Here is a 17,377-nt window from a genome sequence, read left to right on the forward strand (position 1 = left end):
CCAAGCCTCCTACGGCTCTGCTCCCAGAGACTCCAGAGCCTCCTACGGCTCTGCCTCCAGGGCCTCCTACGGCTCTGCTCCCAGAGACTCCAGGGCCTCCTACGGCTCTGCTCCCAGAGACTCCAGAGCCTCCTACGGCTCCGCCTCTCGAGCCTCCTACAGCTCCACGTCCCGAGCCTCCTACGGCTCTGCTCCCAGAGACTCCAGAGCCTCCTACGGCTCCGCCTCCAGGGCCTCCTACGGCTCTGCTCCCAGAGACTCCAGGGCCTCCTACGGCTCTGCTCCCAGAGACTCCAGAGCCTCCTACGGCTCCGCCTCTCGAGCCTCCTATGGCTCCACGTCCCGAGCCTCCTACGGCTCTGCTCCCAGAGACTCCAGAGCCTCTTACGGCTCCACCTCCAGAGCCTCCTACGGCTCTGCTCCCAGAGACTCCAGAGCCTTCTACGGCTCCGCCCCTCGTGCCTTCTACGGCTCCGCCTCTCGAGCCTCCTACGGCTCCGCCCCAGAGCCTCCTACGGCTCCGTCTCCTGAGCCTTCCTTGGCTCTGCCTCTAGAGCTGCCTACGGCGCCACCGCCCTCAGCTCCATCTCATGAGTCTCCCTCAGCTCCGCCTCCTGAGCTCCCAGAGCCTCCCTCGGCTCTGCCTCCTGAGCCTTCCTCGGCTCCACCTCCTGAACCTTCCTCGGCTCTGCCTCCTGGGCCTGCCTCGGCCCGGCCTCCGGGGCCTCCCTTGGCTTCGTCTCCCGAGCCTCCCTCGGCTCCACCTCCTGAACCTCCCTCGACTCCGCCTCCTGAGCCGTCCTCGGCTCCACCTCCCGAACCTCCCTTGGCTTCGCCTCCCGAGCCTCCCTCGGCTCCACCTCAGAGGTCCTCCTTGGCTCCGCCTCACGCGGCTTCACCAACCTCCCCAGTGGCCACTCCTCCTCCCAGGCCACCTGAACCGGTCCTTGCCCCTCGGCCATCTCCTAGGCCACCAAAGCCGGCCTCTGTCCTGTGGCCTCCTATACCCTGTTTGTTCTCCAGTCCCTTGTCTATCGTTGATGTTTGTGGATGCCTGTCTCCGTGCTCCTCCTCATGTTCATCCTGCCTGTTCTGCCTTTGATGTTTTCCGTGCTTGCGTTTTGTTTCCCCATCGCGGGTATTTCCTTTGTTTGTGTTTTGTCCTTTAGTTTTCACCGTTGTTAATAAAATCACTGCATTTGGATCCAACCCCTTGTCTGCCTCCTGCATCGTAACAGTAATGACCCTTTAAAGTATTTTCTGAAGGACTAGTGGCAACAAATGCAATTGCAAAAATAATCACTTTCACTTTATTTAAAATTTATAACTATACCAGCAACTGTGAAGTGGCAAAATATTGAACATTTCCGACTGGAATTACTGTAAATGCCCTCCAAGCAAAATCTGTTCTAGATGGGATCTGGATATTTGGTTTTCCATTCTCTCTAACCATACACCAAAAATAAAACATAAAAGACATGTACATGGTGCTGTAAGTGTATTTAAAGAAACTCTCTGGGAGAGTTCCCTTATTTCTCTCTTTAGAACAGCACCTGTGATACATGTCCACACCAACATGGCAAACTAAGGGTACCAGAACATTCATGTAACAAAGGCTAGCAGGGTCCTGTTTGCCCCGTGATCTAATCCACAGTGAAACAGTACCCACTTGCCCTCACAGATTTAAACCCAATTAGACCCCAAGCCTGAACAGATTTGCATTTCAGCAACAAAAGGCTCTCTGCGAGACCCTGAGCCCCTATGTTTCTTGTTCCATCCTGACACCAAACTGAAGGAGAAATTAAATAAGAAAGACATGTACAGAAAAACATGTCATTAAATAATTACAGGCAGATGTGTTAGGGCAGGGTAGGAACTTAACTCTGGAACATCCCTAATTTAATTTGTTACACAGTTTGAGAACACATTTGCAGTTGTTCTATCATGTGCCTGTATTTCAAAGCAATTTTTCCAGCAAAAGTTTTTTTTTTTTACATACAGTAAGAGTACAATACAGTAGGTTTATAGGCTAATACTGTAAGTAAAAAGAAGCAAAACCATATACAGCAAACTTTCACAAGATTTGTAATGACTCATTAGGTTTGTAGGTAGACCAAATTTCCTTTGTGCTTTCTGTCAATGTTTTTTGTGGTGTTAAAAGTTTAGATTTTTGTGTTCTATTTTGTCATGCCTTTTATTTGGAGGTTTCAAAAGTATGAAGCTTAAAAATGCTAAAATAAATAAATAAAAATAAACGAATAACTAGTTTATTAGCACAGGTACTGCTTCACAAGTACACAAATGAAACCATGTTTATTTTTAAATAACCAAACACAACAATCACATGCACAAATTAATATTTAACTTTTATGAAATTCCAAGACTGTGCAAATTAATTAAATTTGCATTAAAATGAATTCCAAATTAAGTATGTAGATGCTATTTAAATTTATAGAGAATAGTGGCATATTATAATTGCACCATGGTGTAAATTGTGGCAGATAGGATTTGCACAGCAGTGTGTTATATTGAATTCTAAAACAGTATATAATATAACAACATATTCATTACATGTAGTATTGTGACAGAACTTTAATACATCACTGGCAGCGGGATTTTATATTCATCTCGAAAGCTCTTTGAGTTTTGTACACAACTAGAGTTGCTTTAATGATAAAAATCCACCCAGTCCTTTTTTTTTTAATCCCTGTTAATCATAAGCACTGTCTCAGAACAAGCCGTTTGCAGATTCTGTTCAAAGTGACACTGTTGACTGATGTTTGTTTGTTTGTGTTGTTTCATTATAGTGCATAGTGAATGTTGTAACAGTATTTGTGTGTTTGTGTGTGTTGTTCATCAATCATTGCAAAACTGCTGAAAAAAACCCTACAACAAATAAACAAATGTATCAAATAACCATTCGGAAACTTCCTGGTTCATTCTCAAAGTTGTTACTTCTGATGGAGACTCTCCCTCATCAGTGTCTGACACCGGTTCAAGCATATATGGCTGAACACTACTATTTTCGCTGTCAGTCATATTGCTTATGATGTCTAGTTATCCGAAGCAGAGATGTCAAAACTTCACCCTATTCTGGATACAGGGTGGGGAGCACCAGCTCATTTGCATTTAAAGACACACACACACACAAAAACAGCTAATTTTTATTCCCACCCAAAAATTGGCATTTTCAATATGGTATAATAAATGATCTGTAGGTTATTTTGAGCTGAGACTTCACAGACACATTCAAGGGACACCAAAGATTTAAATTACATCTTGAGAAAAGGGGCAAAATAGGTGCCCTTTAAGGGTTAAATTCACATATTTATATATGCCTTTTCTTTAATGATTATATAATATTTTTTGTAGTTTCAACTGGTTCAGTCAAACTATTGACATGCATATAGCCAGGATGTGTGCCACTGCTAATTATAATTGGTGCAAATAATACATTTTCTGAACTTATCCTGTGGTTGGGGGCCCCCTGGTGGTTGTGGGGGCCCTATACAGCCACATCTGTTGCTTATTAGATAGGGCCAGCACTGTGTCCAAATCTCCTGTTTGTCCATCTTTTGCGACAATGTTACAGTCACACTCCCCACGAACTGATTTTCGCGCCTGTATGCAACGTTACGACACATGCAACTATTTGTTCATGCATTTTTTTTCTTAATCCTCCAAAAAATAGTTTTGCTATTTTCCAACACATTAGATCCCAAATAATACATTTCTTTGTTTTTCTTCCAAATATTGCTTTTATTTTCAATATTACAACTTGTAGAAATCATGAAAATAACATTGAAAAGATGGAAACAATTGTCTCGAGGTCAGCTGCCTTCTCAATAAATTTATACGTTTGGGGGCCTGGGAAGCTCAGTGAGAATTGACGCTGACTACCACCCCTTCAGTCGTGAGTTCATATCCAGGGTGTGCCGAGCCAGGTCTCCAAAGCAACCAAATTGGCCCGGTTGCTAGGGAGGGTAGAGTCACATGGAAAACGCCTTGTGGTCACGATTAGTTGTTCTCGCTCTCAATGGGGCGTGTGGCAGTGTGCGGATCACGGAGAGTAGCATGAGCCTCCACATGCTGGGAGCCACATGATAAGATGTGCAGATTGACGGTCTCAGAAGCAGAGGAAACTGAGACTTGTCCTCTGCCACCCGGATTGAGGTGAGTAACTGTGCCACCATGAGGACCTACTAAGTAGTGGGAATTGGGCATTCCAAATTGGGAGAAAAAAAGGATTAAAAAAAGTGTTTAAGTTCAGGTCAACATGGCAAACAATGCGTTTACTACTAATTTGTTTATTTGTCGGGTACTTCTTAGACATACATAAAATAGACAGTGATAGCAGAAAATAGAAAGTATTGGGAAAAAACACCAACAAATAAACAGCAAATTAATAATCATTAGTGATTTCTTCATTTCATAAGAAAAAGGCTACATTTGACCTTGTCTGTGTACGTTGTGTTCTTGATTATTTTGTAGATATTGTTTAGACTTAAACTAAACTACAAAAGAAAACAATTACTGAATTGAATGTATCTGTTGCAGGGCAGAAATCACTGCAAATAATTTTTTTATTATTATTTTAAAATAATATTGTTATCACTTTACAATAAGGTTGCATATGTTAACATCAGTAAATGCATTAGCTATCATGAATAAACAATTAACAACATATTTGTTACAGCATTTATTTATCTTCGGTAATGTTAGTTAATAAAAATACAGTTGTTCATTGTTAGTTCATCGTGCTAATAGTAACTAATGTTAACTAATACAACTTTTGATTTAAAAAATTTATTTGTTGATATTATTGAAATTAACATTAACTAAGATTAATACATTCTTAAAAAGTATTGTTCATTGTTAGTTCATGTTATCTAATGTTGTTAACTAATAATAACAAATTGAACCTTATTTTAAAGTGTAACCATAATATTTAATAAAAGTATAATTATTCAATATTAATCATATTGCAATGCACCATGATACAGATTTTTTTGGTGTGACAATGTTCACTTCCATTTTCGGTCTTTACTGTCCTAGAGAGTGACACAACTTAGTAGGTAGGCAGCAACAAATATTTAAAAAACAATTAACATCGGAAATATACAAAAATGATACAAATTTGCTTTTTATAAAAGTAGTAACTGCTGGAATTAAATCATTATCTACCATACAAATCTCTTACAATTACAAGCCTAAAACAGATAATAATGCAAAACAAACAAATAGAAGATGGCAATGACGGCAAATTGGAGTGATACCAAGACCAGGGAGATAATCACCATCCGCACAGACAATTAAATTAATCTTTAGTTTAGTGGTACCTTAGTGGCATTTGTGTACAAGAAGATGAAAGAGTGGAGCTTCTTGAGAGAGAATGTCAAAGGTTTTCAGTAAACTTAAGACAATGTTTATTAGACATCACACTGTGTTGTCATTTTTGTCTTTACGAAACTGGGATGTGTGTGAATGTGAGCAGATTATGGAAAAGCTCTGGCATAGACTCTCTGAGGTTTTACAAATGCATCCAGTGAGCCTCAGGGTCTGTGTCAGGCCTTGTCTGATCTCTACAGATGTTTGACAGACAGGCTGTTGATAGGGGAGGTGGTTAGAAGTGAATCCCCCACAGAGCCACAGCCAGGCAAGCAAACTCCAACAGAGTCACTAACTCAGGTCAGATTCCAAATATCAGCTGTGCATAAACCCAACTGCCCCTTCCTTCTCTCTCTCTCTGTTCCTCTATCTCCATTTCACTGTGTTCCATGGAGCTACAGAGAGAAGCTACATGCTCCTATATGCAACATTTTATAATTCTCTTTGCCACTTTGCCATTTGCAAAGGTCTGTGAGTCAACCTGTGGCCACTCGGATAATGAAGATCTGTTTCATCCACCACAAGGCAAACACACTCCTGGATATATAAATATACTGCACAAGCAAAACTGCATGCTGATAAGCCGAGGGGATGATGGCTGGCTGGAGTTCATTGCTCAGGTAACAATTAGCTAGAAAATAAAATTTGTGGTCTTTGAGAAAGATAAACAAACTCCCCCACCACCCACCCATCAAGCTTACCCACTACATTCAGCCTCTGGTTGACTTTGGACTGTATTATCAGGTTGTTAAACAACAGCTCATAAACCCTACAGTTTGGGTCTTCAATTTGCCAATTAAAAAAATCTGCAGTTTTCTGGAGTAAAAATTATACTGCCATTAAAACAGTATTTTATTTATTTTGCCAGTAAAAAAAACATTTGGCCAGTATTACAGAGGTGGCAGGTTTCCTTTGTGATTTAATTGACTATCAGGTTGAAAGGCTGTCAAAACCAAGCTTAGATGGAGAGTTTGTGCCACAGCTCTGTACATGTGCAGGGTATTATCTTGCTTGCTGGTCCCAATCACAAAAGGGATTTGGCTAGGGAATGGACTCAACAAATAAGAGAAAATATCAATCAGTGCTCGGATCTAGCATATTGATGGAGTGTGATCTAAAAACCCTGTAAGGTTTAAATTAATACTCATTTGTAGTCCTTGATTGAGATCAACAAAGAATATGAGCTATATTTTCAAAACCACGTTAAGCGCAGCATGATGCGCTATGTCTCATCTAATTTTCATGAGCGCGCTAATTCTAAGGGCAATTTTTGTGCCAGCGAAAGTTGCCGTTGGTAGGACTGTTTGCACAATTGTGGGTGCATGCATGCAAACTGTGGGTGTATTGTATGTTAATGAAGTGGCAAAAAGCGCAGTTTGCTTTTTTCCTGAGAAATAGGTAAATGCGCTGGGGCCTTTCAGAAGCATCAACAGCAATCAACAAAACATCTGGATAAGTCACTTCAGGCAAACGTTTTATTTTCTTTAAGAAAATGTGTTAATTCAGAGCCTAATTTAAAGGATCCGGTAATGATACTGGAAATGCTTCAGGGTCAGTAGCATTCTAATTCCTTTGTTATTGTTTTAAATCCTTGACTACATGAACTACAGTGTATATAATATGATGCAAACAGTGCAAAACCGGAAAAGAGCCTCAGAAATAAATAGCACTTGACCCACCCAGCCCTTTAATGCTTTGCATGTGCAATTTTGCTAAACCCACTTAGACTTTTTGCATGAAATGCTTGCATGAAAATATCAAAATTGCATAGCAATGTCCATTGACTTTTTGCATATGACTTAAAGCATAGTGTTTCACTTAGTGCTAGAGCTCTTAAAATAGGGCCCTACATAGTGATAAAAAAAAAGTTGTCAACTGTATATTAAAAGTAAAAAACTACTGAGAGGCATATAAATGAATAAAGAAAAACATTCATGGGATAAAAGTGTTCAGATTAAATCCATGATAGACCAGGAATGAAAAAGTTTATAAAAATAATAACAGATTAACAGTGATGTATTTTAAGATAGTTGGGAAAAAAAGCTTCCTGTTATTCCCTGGGACCCATAACAGAAAAGGGATTTCAGAAACCCAATGCATATGGTCTATGTTAAACTGTTACATCAGAAGAACCAAAGCTTCTCTCATTTCTTGTTCTTAGCTGACCCAAATTACATAAATAAATGAAGCGGGTTGTTGATGTTAATGGTCTTTCCAACACACTTTTACAACAAGACAAACAAGGCATGATGTTTTCTCAAGGCTTCAGAGCAGATAAAATTTAGTACATTGTGTAACAAAAGACATCACCTCTGTATTCCAGAAGCAGATGAGAGGTGGCTAAATATACCCAAGAATTGTACTGTATGTTTACCCTGAGATTCTGAGCAGGAGTGTTGCTGCCTCCATTTGAGACACCTAGGGGTACTCAAACATAGGAACAGATCATTGGGTTTTGAGGTATTCCTTGTAATGTAGATGCAGAAGGGGCGTTCAAGTCGCTATCAGGTTGCAAGAAGTATAATTGAGCTAATGAGACTATCTTACCTGCTAAAGTGTAATCCATGTCAAAGCCAAAGCATTTTATCTTCTCCATGGCCAAACTTCTGTTCACAAACACTCTGGGGAAAAAAGTGAGATAGTCAATGCTCTATTTGGTTATGCCAGGAACTTTGAATAAAAAAACCCAAAACAGATAATATATTTAGAGCCTAAAATCCTCTAAATACACATTATACAACCTAAAATACATTCTTGGAGTGAAAGAATTATGTTCAGTCAATCAAGCTCAACAGACCTAAGGCAAATATTTAAGTCAGTTTTCTAAAAAGATATTAAACTTTTAGATCTGCTTGGCAGCATTCAACAGATACCTTTCAAAAAAAACTATATAAAAACCCCTATGGCCTTTCAGCGAATAAATCACTCCCATCCCCCTGCGGCAGGGCATGCATGCTAATAGCAATCTGCATTTAATGTGCACACTGACGGCTGAATCAGAATCTGAGCATGCACTCCATATAATGTGGTACTGACACACGTAATTCAGAAGCAATAAGAGATACACATTGATTTTTGTGTCATGTAGTGCCTCTTCGTCCGTATTCTTACAAGAGCTCTAAAGTCCATATTGCATCCAGAACCAATTTCAAACATTAAAAAAAATACAAAAATCTAAACTTTCACATAGCAGCTCAATGTATTTTCAGAAAAAAAATTTCTCATAACATCAATGGTGACAAGAAAAAAAGGCCCATTTTTATCAGAGAAGTTAGACAAGTGTTTTATAAAAATATAAAACATTTATAAAATCTACTATTTACAATAAAAGAGAGAGAGACCTTCTAGAAAAACTTCTTCATCAATCCTAACTTGTGGTGGCATGACATTGGACTATGTCCCATGATTCACTTTTCCATGTAGGACACACACACTGCATTCTGAGAGTTGATGTCCCTGCTATAGCTGGACGGTCAAGCCCATTTCCCCATTCACCCTGTTACCCCACAGCTCAAACAATAGCCCCCTCTCTCTACTTTCTTGCCATTGAATTTCTGACTTGTTGCAAAAATTATTGTGCCAGTTCTATAGCATTCTCTGTTGTTGTGCCCGTTGTTAATTAGGGGTTGTTTGCTTCCCTTTTCCAGAATAATCAAAAACAACCTGGCGGGTGCGGTGACTCAGACAAACAGAGTGTGCACCTATTCTGTTATAGGCTACTTATACTATACTCTACAGAACAACAGCGGGTACAGGTTTTGTATCAATAATATATCTCAAGGCCACAATCTTCTTTCTATTTTGTATATTCTGCAGCTAATAGGCTGGATGGTTTCCATCACAAATTTCCACTGAATGGACAAAAGGAGGGACAACACACACTTGAAAGAACACTACTGCCTTTGGACCTCAAATAGATGGTACAAACAGTGGAAGCCATTCCATGACACTCACATTTACCTTTCCTTATCTCTCCTCAATTATCTAGGTAATTGAAATAAGAAGTGAGCTTTTGGCTTAAGCATGAAATGTGAAGTCAAAGTTCATGTAGAGTGGGAAGAGTAAACTATGACCTATTAAAGACATTACCTTTGATTGAATTAATGAAACATTTATCAAATGATAGCCATAGGTGAAGGCATGCATTAAAGTGGCTAGATTTATCTATTGAGGACTACATAATGCCAATGCATGACAGTTTCCTACACAAACTCTTTTTGTGGGGTTAAACATTGCACAAGCTCCTCTATGTTCTCATCGTACTCACATGTCCTGTCGTGCTTGTTTCCAGAATTGAACCATAGCTGCAGGGTTTAGCCTATAATTAGGTAACTTCATTCTCTATTATAGCCAAAAATCCCAGTTTAAAGAAAGAGTTGCCAATCTAAGCACTAGTATTTTTTGTTTATTTTCACTGACATTCTTAACGTGGCATATAAAATGCATACAAAATCAAGAAGTGCTGAAGGAATGCTCAGTGAAAACTGTTTTAAACTCTGAAACCAAATGGGCTCTACTAAAATTTGTGGATTGCAAACAACATGACAATCTAACTAAATATAAAGATTTTAAGTACTGTACCTTTGTAAATATACAAAATACAAATTCCTTCAGAGGAAGAGACAGCTGGTCTACCACACTGGAAAAACAGTGATGTTGTCTCTGAAAGGGACACTGAAAAAAAACTTTCAGCCTAGCAGCTAGGGCTGTGCATTAATCGTCATTTATTTTTCTTGATTTTGTAATCACGATTATTACACGATTATACTGTGTTTATGTGATTCATAAAACATACATTAAACTGCTAAACTCACTCTTTAAGACTGTTATTGATTCATAATTTCTGTAGAATTGGGACCCTGCACTTTGTATGTTTGTTTATTAAATGTTTTCGCTAATTTGATAATACCTTAAGCAGCTATTAAGACTGTAGAGTAGTGCTCTCAACTCACTTTAACACATTTTACCAGGTTTAAAATCCAATCTGCAAAACGTTGTTGATTGAATTTTTTTTTTTTTAATTACTAAAAAGTTTGATTCTGTCTGCCCTAGAATAATTGAAACACTTTGATTCATCATTGCATTCATGTGCAATGATGTGCATGTCTCTGATTGTTTACAATGCTCAATGTTGCAAAAAATAACTTTATAAAAAGGAAATTTAGACACTACAATAGTACACCAAAAGGAAATTCGGTAACTGATACATTTCACGATTAGTTAATTCCGGCAGCTGTAGGCCAACTTGTAATCTCGATTACTTATTTATTTATTTATTAATTTGTGCACCATTACTAGCAGCCCAATGTTAAACACAGCCAGTCTATACCTATGGTAGGCCTCTCTCCAGTATTTCTTCATAGCTAGTCCATCCAAATTTGCTGGGAGGTCTGCATAGTCCTGAAGTCGATCACTCCATGATGTCATCATCATTAAATCAGTCAGATCTACAACGGAGTCTGTCAAACAAATAAAGATATTTAATTGATTTCTTCAATTCTTTAGGAACAAAAGAAACAAATTCAAAACAGATACTAAAAGAAGAAATGTGCTTTGTAATCTTTAGATTCTCAGATTAGATTATTTTATCTTTTGATTCTATCAGCTACCAAACTAACAAATACACTTAGCCCTGACTGAAAAGACGAATATTACATCTTCACATCTTCTGGTAAAGACAATACACTCCTAAATTAGTTTATTAATAGAAAAAAAATAGAATTTTTAGGCAAGCAACTAGAAAAATTTCCTTCTCTCTCTCCCTCTCGAAAGATTACACCTCAGAAAATGTAAGCATCTGCCCAACTACTGAAGCAAGAGTATTTCACACAGTATAGAGCAGGGGTGTCAAACACAATTTCAGCCCGGGCCACTTCAGCATTATATATGCCCTCAAAGGGCTGGTTTGTAGCCATCTGATCTGGTAGCAACCATACAATATCCAGTAATATTGCATATTTTGTGCATTTAAAATGCACATTTGTCAATAAAGCATTGAATTTGAGGTTGGGATGTAAATTATTATATTTACAGTAACATCTGTGAGAAAATTAATGCCTAAACTGTATATGGCTAAATTAAAATATTTTGACAGAGCAACTAAAATGGGTCTCCTCTATAGATGTCTTTCATCAGGCATCTGATCATACAGCATTATTATAGAGACCAGATTTTACACAGAAGGAAAACTGATAGCTTGGATCATAATAATTATGAAAATTATGGGAGACAGTAAAGAAGAACAGTAATCTAAATACATTTAGAAACTATTACTGGCAAAATACCATAATTAATACAGTTAGTGTTTTTACAGTAAATCCGTGGTAAATGTTTGTAAGGTATATGATGTGTATGTGGAGTGAAAATTCTTCTATTATTTTTTTTTTGCTCCATGATTTCTCTGTCGTTGCTGTTTATAATGGCTGGGCTGTTTAACATGGTTTTAAAGTAGTTTAATCAATGATACATTTGAAGTTTTGCATTAGAATTCAAATGTGGTTTGTTATCCTTACCACGCTTGACTCAAGCGCTGTTTATAATGGCATGTTGCAGTCCGGGAAAAATGCATCTGCCCTATGCTCAAGCACCTCTTTGCATTTTTCTCCACTGATCCAGGCAGCAGTTAGCACTGTTGATAATGATGAACGGTTTAGAGTGGTAGGCATATGAACGCATGTTATTTGCGCTCACGCTGCTTAACCAAAGCTGATAGTTGTTCTGGGTAGCGCGGTTTTGTTTATCTTTTGGAGAATGTAAAATGTGCTCCAGGGGAATTAATATTCATGAGGAAAGAGCTAACTGATTGGTCAGATAGACGTTCCATTTACCTTCCATCATACATTTTAGAAATCAGCTTGCGGGCCACATGCAGGGGCGAAAATGTCATCAAAATGTTGGGGGGGGGACAATAAACATAACAATTCTAAAGCGCAATTTTTGAAGGGGACACCAAGGGGTTTTTTGTTGTTGCCCCATTTACATTTGTATTATTTTATTTCTTAAACAATTGTTTTAAGAATATATCATTATATTATTTACAATACACATATTTTAATGATATTTTAGGAGGGGACAACCCTCAGATGGGGGGGGCCATAACCGGGGGGGCCGGTTATGGCCCGTGGGCCTCGAGTTTGACACCTGTCTAACTTGCCAAATATATTATACAGTGACCAGGGTGTGAAAATAGCACAATAGTTTGCAAGCTTCTCGTCCAAATGTATTTCATGCACGGGTCATTTTGCTCATCTAACCGCAATATGCGGTCGACCACCTGCAAGACGTTTCGGAGTAACACATGACAAGAAATGCTGTTAGTCAAAAAGACATGCGCTCGAAGAAACACACTTTATTACATTTTTAAGAACAGACAAACAAAAAAAAGCAGTCAATTGCTGTGTTTCCTTTAATGCTTTTTAATTGAATTTTAGGATATCAAATAAAATCTGCTGGATGGAAACTAGTGGTCGACCGATATTACGGTTTTGCTGATTATATATGACATTTTACATAATAAAGAGTACTCCCAATTAGTTCCACACAATAATGTAAAGATATTCTAAACCGATTATGCAAAAAAACAACACTGATATCGGATTGGCCGATACTGAGATTTCCGGTATCGGAATCGGAAGAGAAAAAGTAGTATCAGTGCATCCCTACTTTAAATGTTGTTTTTTTCATTCAGTATCAATTGTAAAAACTATCGGCCGATTAATCGGTTATCGGCTTGTCTTCCCAACTTAGTTATCGGTATCAGCAAAATCCTATATTGCTCGACCTCTGATGGAAACAAAATGCTAATAAAATCTCCAAAATGCATGTGGAAAACGTATAAGCTTGCATGAGGTGGATTAAAAAAAACATTTAGATAAGAAGAAACTATGATGGAAACACATTTTCCAAATACACACCTATTTAGTCTAACAGGAATACAATATGACCATAAAAAAAATCATGTGACTCAATAATTCATCCATAACTGGACGAACCAGCAGACCAATCATTGCAACTGAACGATTGGCCTCGTGTCTTGTAGAACAAGCGCATGTAAAGAGTTTTCACTCCTTTTTCTCAGTTTCATTCATCTGAAAACTGTTTGCAATAATACTATTGCATATGAGAATGCAGCAAATGATCTCTGATAATCTCAGAAGGGGCTGTGACTTTAGTTCACTTTACTTCGACGTGGTTAGCATGCAATGTGAACACAACTCTGCCGGTTCAGTAATATATATCTTTGTATTAAAGAAAATATGACCAAAGTGAATGAATCATAAAGTCAGACAAGACATGTTCACCTTGAACCTAAAATTTAGTTTTATTTTCTTTTCTTTATGCAGCATTAAATGTATAATGCAATACAAAAACAAATTCGATAAGAATACACATTTGGCAGCATTATTTTGGGAATATTAGGCTTATTTATTTTGATAATCATTGTCTTTACATTTATAATTGCCTTAAATTCTTAATCTGTAGGCTATTAGAATTTTCGATCTGGTGTCCTTGACGGACATTTGTGTGATGGCAAATGGGGCCGTTGGAGATGGTAAGGGTCAAAATCACCATAAAGTGCCTTTGAGACTTCACAATTTCCACAAAAAAATCTGAGATTTTCCATTTAACTTTATAGGTTTTGTATTAAGGAGACCTTAGGCTGTTAGAAATGCATATTGGTCAAGCTCCAGCACTTTTTATAAATAAACTGCAAGCTGACAATATACAAGCAAACCATAAAATATGTCCACCCTGTCATGGACAAATTCAAAGTAGAATAAATACATTTTCATTGCATAGTGATTATAAAACTTAGATCTGCATTTTAGTTAATGGTAAAAGACTTTTGATAATAATGAAGTTACTGCCTAAATATGTTTTGCCCAATAAAATATGCGATAGTTGCACATTCTTTTCTAAATAAAATCTAACAACAAAGATATTTAGTCAAACTTTAAAACAATACTAACTGGGCCTCATTTGTTTATTAAGAAATCACACACAAGGTTTTGTTAACTTGTTAAAATTATTTTTTATTTTCATAAAAGTTGAACATGACAGGGTGGACAACAAGATGACAGGGTGGAACCTAGCATGACAGGGTGGACAAATGCTTTAATGGGTGAACTAGAAGAGAACAGGAACATTAAAGAAACAACAGGAACAACAAGAAACCCTTAAGCAATATAAAGAAGGATTTCAGAAATTAATTTTTATTACAAAAATATAAATCGACTACGCCACCCCGAGGTCTAACCCGGGGAACTGTAAGTAACCACCAAGGCTTCTATAGAATTAGGCAATTAGGTTCGCGCACTGAACAAACAGAGAAATTGTTCCGTACAAAGAAATACCATTTTATTAATCAATTTCACAGCAAAGATAGTGAACAAAAAGCTGACGTCAGCATATTCTTAAAACACTACACACTGGGTAAGAGCCAATACCACATCACAATATATCTAAATTCACAGCACTCCAATGAAGATCGGACAATTCATCAATAAAACACAATAATAAATAACACACAAGGAGGTGTGACTCAGTGTCCTGACATGAAGTCTATTTCACACTTGCCCCCCACCCACCCCAGTGACGACTCTTTCCATCCATGAGAGGGACGTCAACAAACTCTTCAGGAGACAGAACCCCCGGAAAGCTGCTGGACCGGATGCTGTCTCCCCATCCAGCTTGAAGCACTGCGCTGATCAGATGTCTCCAGTGTTCACAGACATTTTCAACACCTCACTGAAGACATGTCACGTGCCAACACCTCACTGGAGACATGTCACGTGCCGTGCTTCAAGTCTTCAACTATCATCCCTGTTCCCAAGAAGTCAAGGACCACAGGACTTAACGACTTCAGACCCATCGCCCTGACCTCTGTGGTGATGAAGTCCTTTGAGCGCCTTGTGCTTTCTCACCTCAAAGTCATCACCGACCCCCTCCTGGACCCCCTGCAGTTTGCATACAGAGCCAACAGGTCTGTAGACAATGCAGTCAACTTGGCCCTCCACTACATCCTCCAGCACCTGGACTCCGCAGGAACCTATGCCAGGATTCTGTTTGTTGATTTCAGCTCTGCCTTTAACACCATCATCCCGGCTCTGCTCCAGGAGAAGATCTCCCAGCTAAGTGTGCCTGACTTCACCTGCAGGTGGATCACTGACTTCCTGTCTGACAGGAAGCAGCACGTGAGGCTGGGGAAACACGTCTCCGACTCACAGTCCATTAGCACTGGATCCCCCCAGGGCTGCGTTCTTTCTCCTCTGCTCTTCTCCCTGTACACTAACAGTTGCACCTCCAGTCACCAGTCCGTCAAGCTTCTGAAGTTTGCGGACGACACCTCCCTCATCGGACTCATCTCTGATGGTGACGAGTCCGCCTGCAGGTGGGAGGTCGACCACCTTGTGACCTGGTGCAACCAAAACAACCTAGAGCTCAACGCTCTAAAGACAGTGGAGATGGTTGTGGACTTCAGGAAGAACTCAGCCTCACCTGCACCTGCCCCCATCACCCTCTGCAACTCCACAATTGACACTGTGGAGTCTTTCCGCTTCCTGGGAACTATCATCTCCCAGGACCTCAAGTGGGAGCTGAACATCAAGAAAGCACAACAGAGGATGTACTTCCTGCGGCAGCTGAAGAAATTCAACCTGCCAAATTCAATGATGGTGCACTTCTACACAGCCATCATCGAGTCCATCCTCACTTCCTCCATCACTATCTGGTACGCTGCTACTACTGCCAAGGACAAGGGAAGACTGCAGCGTGTCATCAGGTCTGCAGAGAAGGTGATTGGCTGCAATCTGCCCCCGCTCCAGGACCTGTACGACTCCAGGACCCTGAAGCTTGCTGGAAAGATTGTGGCTGATCTCTCCCAATCTCTTTGAATCACTCCCCTCCGGCAGAAGGCTGAGGTCCATCAGGACAAAAACCTCACGCCACAAGAACAATTTCTTCCCATCCGCCACTTGCCTTATCAACAATGCCCGGTATTCACCCTGACACTCTCCACACTCCACCTCTGGCTCTACATTTCACTGCACTACTCTGCTCTCTTTTATTTTATACTTACTTTTAATTGATACTGCGGGGACATATTTATATTTATATTGCTTTATTTTTATTCTTGTTCATATATTTAGAGACTGTGTGAACGCACCTACAAAAAAGTTCACGTCCACTCATGTAGAGAATCTACTGTTATAATATGTGTTATAACTGTGTTATAACTGTTCTGATATGTGAAAAAAAAAATCTAAATGTGGCAAAAACTGTAAATGTCCTCCCTGTCATGAACCATGTCCACCCTGTCAATGGAAGGCTTGGTGACAGGGTGGACAATGACAGGGTGGACATTTTTGGCTAAAGTTAGCATTTAATGAGCACATGGTGTGTAGCAGTTAGCAAAGTGATTCACTGACTGAAGCTGACTGTGCACTGTTTAAAATATATATTTTGAATTTCTGAAAAGTTTTTATATTAATTAATATTTCACAATGACAGGGTGGACATATTAAGCTTGACAACACGCAACTACAAACACAATATGATGACATTTTTTTAATATAAGTGTAGATACTTACTGTGTGTGCAGCAGATGTTTTAACCTCCACTGAAGAAAGAACAAATGGGGGAGGGGATGTCACTGTGTACATCAGTTGGTTTCTTAAAGGGGCGTTTACCCAATAATGACAGGGTGGACAGCAATTTCAGGGACACATGCAAAAGGCTTAATATTATTATGAAAATAAAATATAAATAATCAAAATGACTTGTTTTATTAAATAATCTGATGAGGACAAAAAGAACATTCAAGAAGTATTTTAATTTTATGTAATTTAACCACTTTTTACACTCACTGAAGTTAGCTGAGTAGCTTGTGGGACATGCCAAAATCACATACATCCAATCAAAGAAAATGGTATAAAATCAGAAAAACACATTTCAAGAGACTTATCATTGTACTTGTATGTGTGTAAGTGTT

General features: G+C 39.0%; 1 protein-coding gene across 1 annotated transcript in view; it reads right to left on the reverse strand.

Moving 5' to 3' along the window:
* Nucleotides 1-17,377, reverse strand: part of LOC127651244 (cytosolic purine 5'-nucleotidase-like) — a 52,230-nt gene that overhangs the window by 33,385 nt on the left and 1,468 nt on the right. The window contains exons 2-3 of the mRNA XM_052136991.1: nucleotides 10,718-10,847; nucleotides 7,936-8,009 (exon numbers count right to left, since the gene is read on the reverse strand). Coding sequence (XP_051992951.1) covers nucleotides 7,936-8,009; nucleotides 10,718-10,821 — 178 coding nt within the window. The 5' untranslated portion in view covers nucleotides 10,822-10,847. The remainder of the gene's footprint in view (nucleotides 1-7,935; nucleotides 8,010-10,717; nucleotides 10,848-17,377) is intronic.

The sequence above is a fragment of the Xyrauchen texanus genome, chromosome 11 (assembly GCF_025860055.1).
Source record: "Xyrauchen texanus isolate HMW12.3.18 chromosome 11, RBS_HiC_50CHRs, whole genome shotgun sequence".
NCBI classification, from domain to species: Eukaryota; Metazoa; Chordata; class Actinopteri; order Cypriniformes; family Catostomidae; genus Xyrauchen; species Xyrauchen texanus.